Here is a 16011-nt window from a genome sequence, read left to right as displayed (position 1 = left end):
TTTAGAAAGCATGAACCCCAAAAACTTCCCTCCAGCCACACCAAAGGTACATTTGGCTGGGTTTAGACGTATGCGATGTTTTATAAGAGAATATGTATGTTACCAAACAATACACAAACCGTACAAAGAGGGTAAAAAAACTTCCTAAACAAGAGGTAAGGACACTCTTTTTTATCCTTTACTCCAAATATGATATTAGTTTCCTTCCTTCATAGTTGGAGTTGCAAAATTGTTTACCTCCCACAACTAAAATGGCAGTAATTCAAATTATAACTTAATAGGATTTGCATTTTTGGAAAAAGCATAGTATCAAAACCCAATAGGCAAACACTATATAAAAATGACAAAAAAAAGAGAAGAAATTAAGTTAACTTATAGATTCAAAAAATAAAAAAGAAAAAAATATATACAAAAACTAAATCTATTCTATTTCACCTAAGTTATACATTTTGATGATAAATAAAAGCCTTATAATCAAAGTTTATCATATGTATTGTTCTTACCGGAAATCTACTATAGAGCTGATCCGCCAGGTAAGATCGGTGAGCCTCCTTCACTGGTACGCTGGTGCTCCAAGATGGGGGTGATACCTGCATAAGAGACTCTGATGCTAAAGTTAGTGTTTATGTGAGTATTAGTCTCGTATAAGTAATGCAGGTACCTTGGTGTGATTTAGGGTTGCCTTGGGTCTTGGGCCTGAGATAAGATGTAATATGATTAGATAACGGATCTCGTCAGGGGTGAGATCCTCGGGAATCAGCTACGATTCACATAAATGTCGAGCTGATGTCACGCAGTGCGCGTCCGAGATCGGCTTGCGCTGTGGTGCCGAGCTCGGAGCTCGGCTTCGCAATACGGATAATACACTAGCCCCCAGAGCTCCGAAGACTGTAGGTCGAGGAGTTAAGACCGAGCTCGCTGGGGGGAAGTGACCTTTCGCGTACGTTTGCTTGCTAAGGTGCCATGTGTCGCAACTGTTCATTTCCCGGAAACGTGCAAGTGGCGCGTTAAGGGAAATGACGGTTATGTAATGATGATGGTCTTGCAATTAATGTGTTGTCAGGCGTGCCCCTATGTTGACACGTGGCGTGGCCGTTTTGAATTTGGGAGAAAACCTATTTTCTCTCACTCGCGCCTCTTCACCTTTCAATTTACTCTTTTCATTTTCTTCCTCCCTTGGCTTCTTGCGCAAGCTGCTTTGTGCACTTTCGCTTCCGTCCAGTCTCCGTCGCTGTTTTCACAGTTTCTGCCGCCGTTTCCGGTAACCCCGCCATTATTAGGGTTTTTTTGTGAGGAAGAGTACCAGGTACTTCTTTTCTACAGTTTTCTTTTTTCTTTTCTCCAGATCTTCTTTTTCTTCTTCCCAAATCTTCTTTTTCTTTAATGGCTGGTGGAAGTTGTGCCAGTTCTTCTGCGCCTGCCAGGGGCAAGGCGCGTGGCAAGGCGGCGGCTACCGGGAAAGCCGTTGTCGAGAGGAAGGACCCGCCTCCGCCCAAGGACCTGGAGCTAGGCATTCCTGGCTACGACTGGGTCAAGGGTGAGATGGAGGGGGTCCAGAGCTTTTTTCGGTCCTTTCTTGAGGTTAATGGGATCCCGAGATCTTATAGGGTTTGTGACCCTTCCATTTCCCGGATGATCCGGCTTGAACCCTGCCTGGCTGGTGAGGGCGTGTACATGGGGAGGTCTACCGACCCTCCCTATTTCTATATGTACAACTATTTTTTCAAGGATTTAGGTGTCTGTCTTCCCTTCACTCAGTTTGAGTGTGATTTTTTAAACTTTGTCAACTCGGCTCCTTGCCAGTTGCACCCCAATAGTTGGTGTTTTTGAGGGCTTTTCAAGTCTTGTGTACAGTTTTAGGGATAGAGGTGTCTCTTCCCGTCTTCCTTCATTTTTACCAGTTGAAGTTAGGCGTTCCGCCATACGGCATACTATCTCTGAGTGGGAGTAGGGATAGGGGTTTGTTTACTCTCTACTCCCAGTCGTACAAAAATTTCAAACAAGAGTTTTTCTAGGTCGCTTTTGTGAATGTCGACCCCTTGGAAGATGGGGCGTTCTACTTCGGCGGGCTGCCGAAATTTCCCTTCTATTGGTGCCCCCGACCGTCTAGGTTTCATTGGGTAGGCCAAGTGAAGCTGACGGCTTCGGAGGCGGCCTCCATCGAGAATCTCGCCGCGCTTCCTCGTCCGTTGGATTGCAAGCTCGTTTTGTCGCTTGCGAACTCGGCGTACAGGGAGAGGGGCTTGGAGAGTGAGTATTTTGTTTTTTGGTGGTTTGTTGGAGTTTGCGTAAATTCCCTTTGCTGATGTGTTTTATTTCCTGTCTGTAGGTATCATGGGGAAGAACTTGTGGCGTGAGCTAAAGCATCGCTACAATGTTACCGAGCTCGAGGTCCCCGAGCCTCGAGAGGAAGATGCTTCCCCCCTGAAAGTTAACCCAAAAAGAAAGAGGGGAGCGAAGGAGGTCGGGGGGACCTCTGCCCCTCCGGACGCCAAGGAGGTGACCTCCAAGGCTTTCGACGCTGGTGCGGTGGACCTTACTGAGAGTCCACCGCCCAAGGGGGCTCCTCAGGTGGCCTCTGAGGAGATGGCTCGGACTGCCGCGCAGGTTGTTCAATCTGCTGAGGTGGTGAGTACCTTGTCTCTTCGGCTTTTTGATGTCTTTTATTGTGCTTTTCTGTGTTCTGACCTAGGGCCGTCTTCTGCAGGCAGAAGATGCTGCCGAGGCAGCGACCCAGGCTGCTGGGAAGACTGCCCAGGCTGTCGAGGTGGCGGCTCCAGCCACCGAGCAGGCTTCCCATGCTGCTGAGGTAAGTGGTGTTCCCTGATTTTCGTGATTTCCTGTATGTTGTCCTTTTTCTTTTTTGACATGGCGCTGGTTTTTGCAAGCGAGGTCGGAGGTTCCTATCATGGACTTTCCAGTTGTCGAGCAAGGGGTGTCGGCTTCCGCCTCTGTCAAGCTTGTGGTAAAGGGTCGAGTCTTGTGGTCCCCGTGTCCGGCCCTACAGCTTCGGCGCCGCCGTCTGGTTCGTCGCAGGGGGCTTCCCGGAGCCGATACATAGCCACCGCTTTGGGAAGGGCCTTTCAAAGGTGCGATTGGACCATGTGAGCGCCTCGGTTGACATGGACTCCTTGTGGAGCGCGGGGGTGACTGCCGAGAAGTTCTTCCCTCAAGGCTCGCTGAGCTCCGAGGACCAGGGGATGATAGATGAGGTCGGGCCCGTGGATATTTTTTATGTTGCCCAAGTCCTTCTATAGAGGGTTATGGCCATTGTGGGCCACTGGAAGCCTCAATGGTCCAAACAGCAGGGGGACTTAGCCAGACTGAGGGGCCGAGTTCAACCCTTGAGGGATGAGAACAAGGTCCTAAAGGGGGAGAATGAGGTCCTGAAAGAGGAGAACAAGGGCCTAAGTGTCGAAATGCGAGCCGCGAGGGGGGATCTTGCGAGGGTGCAGAAGTCCCTGGAGATTGCCCTGCGCTCGAACGAGAACTATGCTTCTTAGGTGGGCGAGCTGCAGGGGTTGGCCTCCTCGTCCCGAAGTTGGGTGCGCTTCCTCGAAGATGAGGTGACGTCTTCCCGTGGCCGGGTTCTCTCTTTGGAGGATGAAGTGACCTCTCTGAAGAGTGAGCTAGCGACGGTGACCGAGAAGCGCCTCTGTGACGAGGTCGTGATCGACGGCAAAGAGGAGGAGGTTGCCGCTTTGAAAACAGAGCTGGCAAGGCAGGAGGCGGAGAGGGCGGTGCTGGAGAAGAGGCTGGGGGAAACCGAACGAGCTATCATGGTTGAGCATAAGCGCGGTTTCCTCAAGGCGGCTCGTCAGGCAAGGCTTCTCGCCCCGGGGTTTGACTTTTCTGCCATGCATGTGGAGAAGGTAGTCCGCTTTGGGAAGTTGGTAAAGGAGGACGACCTCGAGGGTAGCTCCAGTGAAAACGCCTCTACGTAGGCCAATTAATGTTTTTTTGCTTTATTTTTCTGTTGGAATTCAAGTATGGAACTTGGGATATTGCTTGTATATATATATTTTTCTTTGTCTTTTTTGAGTTTTCGCTTTCTTTTAGCCTTTCCGCTCTTGGATTTGTTTTTTGCTATTTTTGATGTGGGACGCGTGTTCGACGTTTGCTGTTCGTACTTGATTTCGGGTTTTTGGTGACTTTTGTAAAGGTTCGAACTTGACCTTGATTTGGTAGTGCCGAGGTTCGTACTTGCCTTCGAGCTTTTGTTGGGTAATTTTCGTGAAGGTCGAACTCGGTCTTAAACTAGAGTCGGTTGAACTTTAACGAAGTTCGGGGTCGACCTCGGATAAGCGTGCCTAAGGTTCGTATTCGACCTTAAATTGGAGTAAAATGATTTTATTAAGGTTCGAACTCGACCTTGGATGAGAGTGTTGAGGTTCATATTCGACCTCAAATTTTAACGAGGTTCGGGGTCGACCTCGGATAAGAGTATTAAGGTTCGTACTCGACCTCAAATTTTAACGAGGTTCGGGGTCGACCTCGGATAAGCGTGCCTAAGGTTCGTATTCGACCTTAAATTGAAGTAAAACGTTTTTATTAAGGTTCGAACTCGACCTTGGTGAGAGTGAAAGAGGTTGGTTCGATCTCGTCCTCTATAAAAACATAAAATAAGAATATGGATTGAGTAAAATGAGTCATTTTATTGAATATGTCTGTGTGCCTCGTTAAAAACCCTCTCAGTCAAAGACTGAGGTGGGAAAAGAGTGCACAACTCGTTCATACAAAATTAGCTGAAATGGAATTTAGGGAAGACTGTGGGGATTGGTCCTTGGGCCAAGATCAGTGGCCTCCCTGCGGGTGATGTGAGCTACGGTGGGGGGATCCCCCTTGCTTTGCTTGCTGGACGAGGAGATCTTCAGACTCTTAGCGTAGCACTGCCGAGCTGTCTTCTGATTTGCTTTGACGAAGATGATTTTACCGTCATTCCCTGGGAATTTCATGGTGAGGTGTGGGGCGGACACTACTGCTTCGAGTTGATTCAAGGTTGGCCTCCCGATGATTATGTTGTAGGAAGTGTTGGCTTTTACGAGGAGGTACTGAACCATGACTCGTCTTGTGTCCGGAGGTACTCTGAAGGTCGTCAGTAGGTCTACGTACCCCCGAGTGTGAACTCGCTCTCCTGCAAAACCGACTAGGGGCTCCGTGTGAGGTTGGATGAGACAATGGGGGATGTCTAACCTGAGGAACGTCGGCCAGTACAGGACGTCGGCCGAACTCCCTTGTTCAATGAGTGTCTTCTGTACCTCCCAGTTGGCGACTTCCACGACGATAACCATGGGATCATCTTGGTTAGGACTGACACCAGCGTAGTCCTCGTCAGAGAAAGAGATCGGCGGTGAGCTCTGGTGCGAGGTCGAGGTGGTAGAGTGGATGCAATTGATATTCCGTAGGTGTCTCTTCCGGGCCGAGCTGCTGGCGCCTCCCCCAGCGAAACCACCTGCGATTGTGTTAATCACTCCCCGTAATGGGGTTGTCCCTGTCTCCTGGCTTATCTCAGCTTGCATTACGCCACCGGCATTTTGTTGGGAGCCAGAGGGTTGGTCCGTGCGAGCTCCCGAACCACGGCCTCTGCCCCGTCCCCGACCACCATAGCCGCCTCGGTGACCCTGCTGTCGCTAGACGTACTGGTCGAGGTGACCTGCCTGGATGAGCTCTTCGATACGGTCCCGGAGCGTGCGACACTCCTCCGTGGTGTAACCGTGGTTCCTGTGGTACCGACAGTGCTTGGACTTGTCGGCGTTGTTGGGAGTGTGACCTGGTGGTGGAAGGGCGAGTAGGTTGCTATTGCTGGCTTCCTCCAGGATGTGGACTCGAGGTGCGTTCAGGGGAGTGTAGAAGTCATATCTCCCCACTCTGTTTGCCCTAGTCGACTTCTTGAACTGGCTGTCGTTGTTGACTTTGATTTTATCCTTGTGCCCTTGTTCCGGCTTCGCTGGTCCTTTTTTGCGAACCTGGTCACGAAAAGCGGAGTGTTCCTCCATCTGGATGTAGCCCGCCGCGCGAGCACGAAGTTCGTCTATGTCGCGAGGGGACTCACGACATAGGCTGTCGACGAATGGTCCGGGCTTGAGTGCCATAAGCATGGCATGCAGGGCGACCTCGAGGTTCAGATTTCTGATCTTAACCGAGGTGGCGGAAAATTGCTCCATGAACGCCCGGAGTGGTTCGTCATCGTTTTGCCTGAGACTGGCCAGGGCAGCTGAAGTGACATGGTGAGGTCAGCTCGTCGCATACTGCGTTGTGAACCTTCTGACTAGGGTGCCAAAACTGTCAATGGACTCGGCAGGCAGTTGGGTACACCAGTTGAGTGCGGCCCCCTTGAGCGAGGTTGGAAAAACCCTACACAAGATAGCGTCATTGTTAGTGTAGAGGTTTACCTGCGTCGTGTACAGGTCAATGTGCTCATCTGGGTCCGTCGTGCCATCATAGCGATCGAGGTGGAGAGGCTTCCACCCATGAGGGAGTGGTGTCTCCATGATGCCATCCACAAAAGGGTGGCGGCGGAAGGTTGTCTGATCCCCTGGGACATGAGTAGGGGCCTTGCTGACTTCATGGGCCGACTTGTGCGTCGGTGCATGAGACCGATGCGTGGTAGGTCGTTGAGTTGGTGCCTTGGTCGCAGTCTGAGGTTGAGAGACAGAATGTTCTTCTTCCTCGTGGTGGTTTCTCACATGAGGAGGATGATCAGAGTGGTGTCGAGGGAGTTGAGCACGAATACGCTCGTTCTCGGCGCGCAGCGCTGCCAGGTCGGCTTCATTAGCGGTACGCATTGCCGCTAGATCAGTGTCGTGCTGGGAACGCATGTTTTATAGATTGGCGGCGTGTTGCTGCCGCATCTGTTCGACCTGATCGATCAGCCTCCTTAATGTCGCTTCACTATCCATGGTAGTTGTATGATCTGCGTCGTCTGTTGCGTGTCTGCTATGGCTTCTGGTGCAAACCATAAGCGTGGCCGATGAGAGCTGTCTTGATCGGCCCCACGGTGGGCGCCAAATGTTCTTACCGGAAATCTGCTGTAGAGCTGATCCGCCAGGTAAGATCGGTGAGCCTCCTTCACTAGTACGCTGGTGCTCCAAGATGGGGGTGGTACCTGCAAAAGAGACTCCGATGCTAAAGTTAATGTTTGTGTGAGTATTAGTATCGTATAAGTAATGCACGTACCTTGGGTGTGATTTAGGGTTGCCTTGGGCCTTGGGCCTGAGATAAGATGTAATATGATTAGATAACGGATTTCGTCTGGGGCGAGATCCTCGGGAATTAGTTACGATTCACTTAAATGCCAAGCTGATGTCACGCAGTGCGCGTCCGAGATCAGCTTGCGCTGTGGTGCCGAGCTCGGAGCTCGGCTTCGCAGTACGGATAGTACATGTATTATATGCAACTACAACAATTACCATTGATTTCTAATGATCATTACACAATATGTGGTTCTTTAATAGTAAATTAAAAGTATTAGAAAATTTTTTTTCAACTAAAGCATATACCGATAGATAGTAACAACATGATAAAATTAGTACAACAAGTAAAAATGAATCAAAATCAAATCAAACAATCAACTAATAGAAATTAATTAGTAAACAAACTTACAAATTAGAGGGGAAATTTCTAATTGAAAAACTCTACCTAAGACAAAGGGATTGGTTAGACCTATATACACATGAAACAAATGAATCAATGTATGAATTTAATAAAATCAAACATGGAATTGAAAATAAAACCATAGATTAATACAAAATTCAATAAGAATTAAAATAGAACCCTAAAACTGAAAGAGAAGAAAGACGAACCTAAGTAGAGGGAGACATCAAGGATTATAAGTTAGACGATCATGAGTAAGAGGAAAATTAAGATCATAAGTGTGCGACAAAACGAGAATCACAAAAGAACGACGAGTATGAGCGAGCGAGAAATCGAGATCGAGATTGGGAACAAGCGAGAGAACGTGAATCAAGAAAGGGAAAGAACCGTAAGAGTTGGTTATGAGTGTGAGAGTGAAAGACCCAATCGCAAGTGCGAGAGCAAGAGAGCCAACCACGAACATGAGAGAGACATGACAAGCGTGCGAGAATGTGACTAAGAAATTTTAAATTCCTCTCTTTTTTGTGGAATTTCAAATTCTATTAATTTTAGTTAATTAAAATGCTTCATAAAATGAGAGTATTTAAATTTTTTTTAAAATAACTTATCTAAACAACATAAATTAAAGTGAAGTATTTTAATTTTAAAAATGAATTACCTCACTAAAATGTTTTATCCAAACACATTGTAATGCAAAACTACGTCATTATAAATATATATAAGATAAAGATAAAGATTTATTTGGTTTCTTAATTAGTGTCGGATTCTATGAGCATAAGTTGTAACGACACTAATTGCATGAAAGTTACAATATGACAAAGGTTGGTGAGAACAGACGTGAATGGGGAAGAATATGATATAGACGTGTAAATGTATAGTTTTGTGGATCATAATTTATATATTAAAATTAAATAGATAGATTATACTAACAATGTGATTATATGTGATTAATGTGTATTTAATGCTTAGTAAAAGAAATTAAAATTAAGATATAAAAATACTAAAAGACTTAAAAAACTCCCTTGAGTCCTTCTTATAAGACTTTTAATCTAAACGCATATACCATTATAAATAGCTATGTTAATTGATTTTATTGGATTGACTTAATTGCAGTTTTGATCTCTCAAGTATTGTAATTGTGCAATTTTGATCCTTAAGATTTTAATTAGGTAATTTTAGTCCCTAAAGAATTGTAATTGTGCAATTTTAGTCTTCAATTTTTAATTAAACAATTTTAGTCCCTCAAATATCATAATTGTGCGATTTTAGTCTCTCTCATTAAAAATTTAATAATTTTAATATATATATATATACACAATATTTTAAAATTATTCAATTATTTGTCTATTCAAGTTAACATATATTATAATTTTCATTAATGTATCAAATGATATATATTTATTATTATTAAATAAATAAAATTTATATATTATTATTTTTATAATATTACTAATAAATTAATATCAATAATATTATTAATATATTTATAGATAAACTAATAATTTGATAAATATAACTTATTATATATTACTATACTTTTACAAAAATATAAGTATATTAATTAGAAATATACATATCTTATCTAATATATTTATATTTTTGTAAAATTATATTAATATATACTAAGTTATATTTATCAAATTATTAGTTTATCTATAAATATACTAAAAATATTATTGATATTAATTTATTTGCAATATTAAAATATTAATAATATATAAATTTTATTTATTTAGTAATAATAAATATATATTATTTGCTACATTAACCAAAATTACAATATGCGTTAACTTAAATAAGCAAATAATTGTATAATTTTAAAACATTATATATATATATATATATATATTAAAATTTTAAAATTATTAAATTTTTAATAGGAGAGATTAAAATCGCACAATTATGATATTTGAGGAACTAAAATTATTCAATTAAAAATTAAAGGACTAAAATTGCACAACTTTAATTCTTTAGGGACTAAAATTACCCAATTAAAATTTTAGGAATCAAAATTGCACAATTGCAATACTTGAGGGATCAAAACTGCAATTAAGCCTATTTAATTTATAAAGTAAAATCATGCTTTATCAATTTTATCCTTCTTATATCATTAAATTTTCAAGAGATGAAAATATTACCCCATATAAACGTTTATGACCAATGTCAACAAAAATAATAAATGTTAATTAGAGAGTTTAAGAAGTAAAACAGAAAAACACATTCTCACAATCTTTAATAGAGACAAACAAAAAAATAATTTAATGTTTTTGACACTATAAGGGTTCGTTTGGTTAAAAGTAGAGGAGAGGGGAGGAAATATTTTAATGGAGATGGGGGAGTGAAGGGAAGGGAGGATACAAGATAAAAATTTTGCTTGTTTGAGAGAAGGAGAAGGAATGAGAGACAACACTTTTCTTGTTTGATTCACAAAGGAAAATGATGAATTTTAAAAACTAATTTACTTTTGTATCTTATAATTTTAAATTGAATAACATAAATATGGATATTTTGAATATTATATTAAAAATATTTTAAAATCTTTCCCCTCCCCCTCCATTTCCTTCCAACCAAACACTATGTAAGATACCTTATAAAAAAAGAGGGTGTAACATGTAAGCAGTTTTGTCCATGTCATAAAATTGTTTTAAAATACATAACATCATAACCAACGCTTCATATTTAATATATTATAATAGTTAATAGATTCTATTTTTTTTACCAAATGAACCACGATAGTTGAAAGATAGTGAGACTTGGTTCCTCTAGGTTGAGTTTTTAGGATTTCACTACAACATATGAAGACAAAGGGCGATAGCGATAACGCATAATGATTCCTCTGATATATAAGAACTTTGATTATGCATGTGTAATAGTTAGAACAAACAAGAAATCCGATCATGGTTATGGTGGGATGGATATCTAATTCATTTCCACCAAAAGAAACTACACAAATATGTTTGACATAAAAGTGGATATAAACTTACGGATGAATGTGTTGCATGTTTCAGCAGTCAATTAATCATCACAGAAGGGATATGGTGAATTTTATGCCAATGCTCTCCATCCTTTTGGTACCGCTGCTCTAGTAAAGGGCAACTAAGAATGAACAGAACAGAAAGAGTGTTTGTTAAGCCTTCTTCTGGCAAGCACTCAAGACGAGGGCATGTTAGAATATAGAAGGATTTGAGAGATTTGAGGTGGAGAAAACCCGAAGAGTTTGTTGTTGTTAGCTTTGAACATCCAATTAAGTATAGATCACTGAGACTGGATGGCAGCAACCCCTCCTCTGGAAAAGACTCCACGTTTTCAAAGTCATCACTAACCCTCAACTCTTTCAAAGAATGAAGTTCGAACAATCCCCACTCCTCCCTAGATGCAACCAGTTTGGGGCAACCCTCAATTTCGAGTTTGCGCAGGTTTGAAGGCAAACCCCCCTCAGGAAACGACTCAAGCTGTGGACAATCATAGAAATGTAGAGAACGAAGATTGGCAAACATGTCTAGTGCAAATGGCAACGAAGAGGAGTACCAGCTTGTTATAGATACAGTTCCAAGAGAATCTTGTATATGCAAATTCGAAGAGGACCAGTTTAGATTCGGAGCTTGAAAGTCATGTATTCCTAACTCTTCAAGAAAGGAATTGTTGAGCAGAATTTGCTCGAGGCAGGACTCAATGACACGAGTTCCAAGAATCGTGGCCTTGCTCAAGCTGGATGGTAAATCTTTCAGCAATATATTTTCACAGCTACGCAACTCTAGCTCATGAATGTTAGCAGCCTTGGGAACTGAATCCTCTAAGTGTTGGCATTCACAAATTACCAATTTTTCCAAAGAAGGAAGGTGTTGAGGCAGAGCCTTTCTCAACCATGGACAGCGCATTATAGAAAGCTCTTTGAGACTAGACAAACCTTCTACATGACCATCAAAACTGAACCATTCTTTCCATGCACTCATTTCCTCGAATTTCAAAATTTCAAGTGATCTGAATGGAACACTTGAGGAATCATCACCACAAAACTCAGGACCAATGATCTCTATCCCATAAAAGCATGATATGGACAGCTCCTTCAAAAAGGGGAGCTGACCAAATGGTGGCAACATAAAACAAAATTTACTTTCAGTCAGCGAAATGGATATTAAATTGGGAAAATGAGAACCTCCAAACCAACTTGGAAAGCTAGTTCCATCATAATGTAAAACAGTAAGCCTTCTCAAGTTCCCATTCGGTTGAAGAGCATCCAAGACATGTCTTTCAATTATCGAGTCATCATTTTGATAGGACCTACCATATTTGTCACCCCAATTCAACACCAATTCTTCTAAATTCTTTTTATCATTCATATTAGCCACCGTAGCATCGGCAGGATCACTGACATTTTCTAACTTAAAAATTGAGAGTGTTCCTTGGAGTTGGTTGAGATTTCCCAACTCCTTAATATCAAGCCCACTATGCTTGCTGATGTAAAAACAAGTCAAGGTCTTAAGATTTTTCAGCCTTCCTATGTGCTTCGGCATTTTATTTATTCCACTCATACGCACATCAAGATGGCGCAAATTGACAAGTTTGTGAAATTCTACGGGGAGCTCTGTCAAATGATAGCACCCTATTAGTATTAGTGTCTGCAAATTATGCAGCATACAAATGGAGTCAGGCAACCTTTTAATCTTGGTGTACGAAAGGTCTAGATAACGCAAAAGCTTTAAATTGCTTATCTCATCAACTAACTCTATGAGAAGACAATTGTTGAAGGATAACACACGCAAATATTTTATTCTAGAAAACAAAACACGTTGTGCATTGCTGTTCATCAAATCTCCCCTGCCAAATTCCCATGTGAGTGCCACAAGACAACGCAATCTATTACACTTGCAAATATGATCCAAAAATTTGTCAAGGCTAAATTTGTGAGAGCATGAAATATGGCGCGTTCTCCTAGGTATATGTTGCACCAAACTACGCTCCATTTGTAAACAAAAATCTCCTGACACAGATTTTGCTAAATCATTAAGAAGATCATGCATAGTGAAGTGAGAACCACGGCATATTGATTGTTGGAAAAATGACCTTGCCAGTAGATCATTAAAGAAATCACTACCTAACTCTTCTTCATTCTTATTTATTTGGAAGCAACTCAACAAACCTTCTGCCATCCACAACTTGATTAACTGGTCGCTATCAAACTCATAACCTTTGGGAAATATGGAGCAATAAGCAAAACAGCGCTTCAGATAGGAAGGAAGATTGTGGTAACTCAATCTCAAAGCAGGGTTAATTTTGCTATCATCCTCTGATAAGTGCCACATATCACTTTCCAATATCTTAACCCATTCATGATGGGAGAATTTTGCTCGCAAGATATTTCCCAATGTTTTTATAGCTAAAGGCAATCCTCCACACTTCTCAACAATTTTACTGCCAACTGATTCAAGATTTGGATATTTGTTGGTATCCTTGTCAGGAAATGCAAGATTCACAAACAGCTTCCAACAATACATATTCTCCAATGGCTTTAAATGAAGTAATTCACAGGAGTTCATGACTGTTGCTACATTCTTAGTACGTGTAGTAACAAGAACCCGACTTCCTGAAGATCCAAAAATGAAGGGGATTTGTAGTGCGTCCCAACTCGAGTAGCTTTCGTTCCAAACATCATCTAAAACAAGCAAAAATTTCTTCCCCATCAATCTCTGCTTCAGTTCAAGTTGAAGCAAATTCAAGTCACTTTCTTCCTCTGATAAGGACTGAAGTGCCTTAAGAATTGCTTTTGTGACAACAACAACATCAAAATCTTGTGAAACATAGACCCAAGCTTTAAGGTCAAATTGGTCCAGTATCCTTTGGTCATTATACACAAGCTGAGCAAGGGTGGTCTTACCCATCCCTCCCATGCCCACTATACTAATAATTGGCACTTGATTGCATGTGACATTGTCTGAAACTAAAATTTTGATTATTTGCTCTTTATCACCCTCTCTACCACATATGCTAGATTCATCCAACAAGGATGCAGTTGGCAATCTGCTGGAGAGTTTCCAACCGGCTCCAACTTCATTGCCAGCACAAATTCCCTTCCTCAATCCTAGCGTATCCTTTTTCTCTGCCAACAATTTTATGTTCTCTAATACTTCTTTAACCCTAGCCGCAATTTCTTTGTCAAATGGATTAATAAAAGCCGTGAAGAAGCCTAGCACCTTGCTGGTAGCAGGATTTCGCGATGCTTCGGTAGCAACTTCATCTAACAGCAACTCTGCCTCATATAAAGCCTCTTTAAGATCATCAAGCCACTTCATCACATTTGGGCTTTGGTACTGCCTTTCCTCTGCATCATCCAGCACTTGGTTGATAGAGTTCAACGCAAAATCTAGCTTTTTGAGCGTCTCATCTTTGAGTTTCCTTCCTTGGAAGTAATCCTTGATCTCACGTGAAGCCAACTTGTCAAAAGTCACTTGAAGGGAGGCTGAGAGAAATGCCCCACCAGTTACCTCTGCTGCCATGAATCACTTTACAATCAACACCCCTCAAACCCCTTCTATATGAATCTAAAAGCAACACATAAGAGAACAAATTCAATAAAAAAAACTTGAAATTCAAACAAAAACAAACTGATACCAAAAATTCAAACAAGGAAGCTTCACCTTAACTACATAAAATGCAAATGATCCACAGCAAGTCCAGCCCTAACTTGAGCCAAATTTCTCACCAACCAAACCGAAAGGCTCAGTGTATCACTATCTGGTAATACAAAAAAAAAATGGCATATGAATATTATGGAATAAATTAACTAGTGTGAAATCAAATGAGTCTTGAGAACCTACCGTCGTGAGATCCTCCATTGGTAATTTATCTTCCGTTGTGTTGAAACCCATTGCATTCCAGCGACGACCGTGATTGTCATTAGATCCACGTTCCATTTGCATCACGACGATTCTAAGCTCTATCTAATGACGAAGGGAAGGTTGCAGTTGTTGCGGTTGATTTGGTATAGCGGACAAAACGAAGAGATACACTACATGATAGAAAACTAAAAATATGAATAAATATATAAATACTTGAAAATTAAATTTAAAATTAAAATAACATAAATACTCATTAACGAGAAAAAAATGGCAATTTTGTCCGAATGAAAAAGATGCTACCTTCTAATTTTTAATGAGTGTAAACTATATATATATATAAGAAGGAATTTATTTATTTTAAGCGTAAATTTACTTATATTTATTTCGTTCAATAATTTATTCTATATTGTTGAACTTGAAAAATTCAGATCTTGTCCAAAGATAGTTTGGACTTCTGTTTTGAAAATCTCATTGATTAGCGAATGTTCGAAAACCAGACTAATCTCTAATCAATGGTTTTAAAAAACTGTTTGAAGGAATCGCTACCGATATTTTACTCAAAACATCAGAAAAAGAAAAGATTTTTAAAATTATCAAAATGACTCTCATAGCCAAAATTGGGTTCGGGATCGATTACGTATAGGGAAGGTATTAAACACCCTACAATGCCCTATATCAGTATCCTATGATGAAATTAGCATAATAAAAAATAATAGCTTGAATATTTAATTATCCTTTTATTAATTATTTACATGTTATTACAATTACTTATATAAAAGAAATGGGTTTAGACCCGATACATTTGAAAATGAAATGTGCATATGATTATGGCTTATCTATTGCAAAATCGTGTATATAAAGCGATTTAAATGAAAGAGAGAGATGAGAATTACTAAAAATACCTCCGAAGCAATCTTTTATAGAATTCTTCCTTTAAATGTGGGGTCCAGACACTTTTTGGCAGCCTTACACTTTACAAGTATCCTCACAATACTCAAGAAACACAAAAGGAAGAGAAAGAGAGAGAGAGAAAAAGAATTTCTGAGCTATCTAGTCTAAGACAAGCAAGATTTTTTTATCTAACTTCGGTCGTTGAGCACTGTGCACGAGGCATTTATTTATAGGCCTCAAATCTAACTAGAACGACCATTCTAGTCACCAAAGCGGGGCATTCCAGATTAGTTTGTTATGGTCAAAATTTGAATTTGGAACAAGCCATTCCAAAATTGGAATGACTCGTTCTAGATTAATATTTTGCTCATAACAACCTAGGTCAGAATGGCCTGTTCTAGATTTGGAACGACCCATTTTGACCTAGGGTTTTTAGGCCTTTCTTATTATTTGGAACAGGTTGTTCCAAAATTTGGGAATGGCCTGTTTCGAGCTCTTATTTTAGCCCTTTGTGCTTTTGGGCCTCTTGATATTGTTCGAGTCTATTCAATTGTCATAATGGGCCTTCAAAGTATTTTTGCCTTATTTTGGATACCTCAGACGAAATTGGGTGTCTATAACTGCCCCTTTTTACTTGTACTTTGGATGGTTGTGTCGTTTCTCCAAAGTCAAATAAAGACATAGACATTTT

General features: G+C 41.0%; 1 protein-coding gene across 1 annotated transcript; it reads right to left on the bottom strand.

Moving 5' to 3' along the window:
* Positions 1 to 10405: 10405 nt before the first annotated feature.
* LOC109806844 (putative disease resistance RPP13-like protein 1) lies at positions 10406 to 14672 on the bottom strand. The gene is made up of 3 exons (XM_020369372.3): positions 14409 to 14672; positions 14229 to 14325; positions 10406 to 14132 (listed from the first exon to the last, which is right to left on the bottom strand). The coding sequence occupies exon 3, from the start codon at positions 14085 to 14087 to the stop codon at positions 10605 to 10607; it is 3483 nt and encodes a 1160-aa protein (XP_020224961.2). The 5' UTR covers positions 14088 to 14132; positions 14229 to 14325; positions 14409 to 14672; the 3' UTR covers positions 10406 to 10604.
* Between the last annotated feature and the right edge of the window lie 1339 nt (positions 14673 to 16011).

Source organism: Cajanus cajan, chromosome 10, assembly GCF_000230855.2.
Source record: "Cajanus cajan strain Asha chromosome 10, NIPB_CcT2T_4, whole genome shotgun sequence".
Lineage (NCBI taxonomy): Eukaryota > Viridiplantae > Streptophyta > Magnoliopsida > Fabales > Fabaceae > Cajanus > Cajanus cajan.
The sequence above is the reverse complement of the archived record's forward strand: the minus strand, read 5'-3'. Positions and strand labels throughout refer to the sequence as shown.

What these genes read in the sequence shown, in the direction of transcription:
- LOC109806844 (XM_020369372.3), bottom strand. Translation starts at nt 14,087, where the DNA reads ATGGCAGCAGAGGTAACTGGTGGGGCATTTCTCTCAGCCTCCCTTCAA.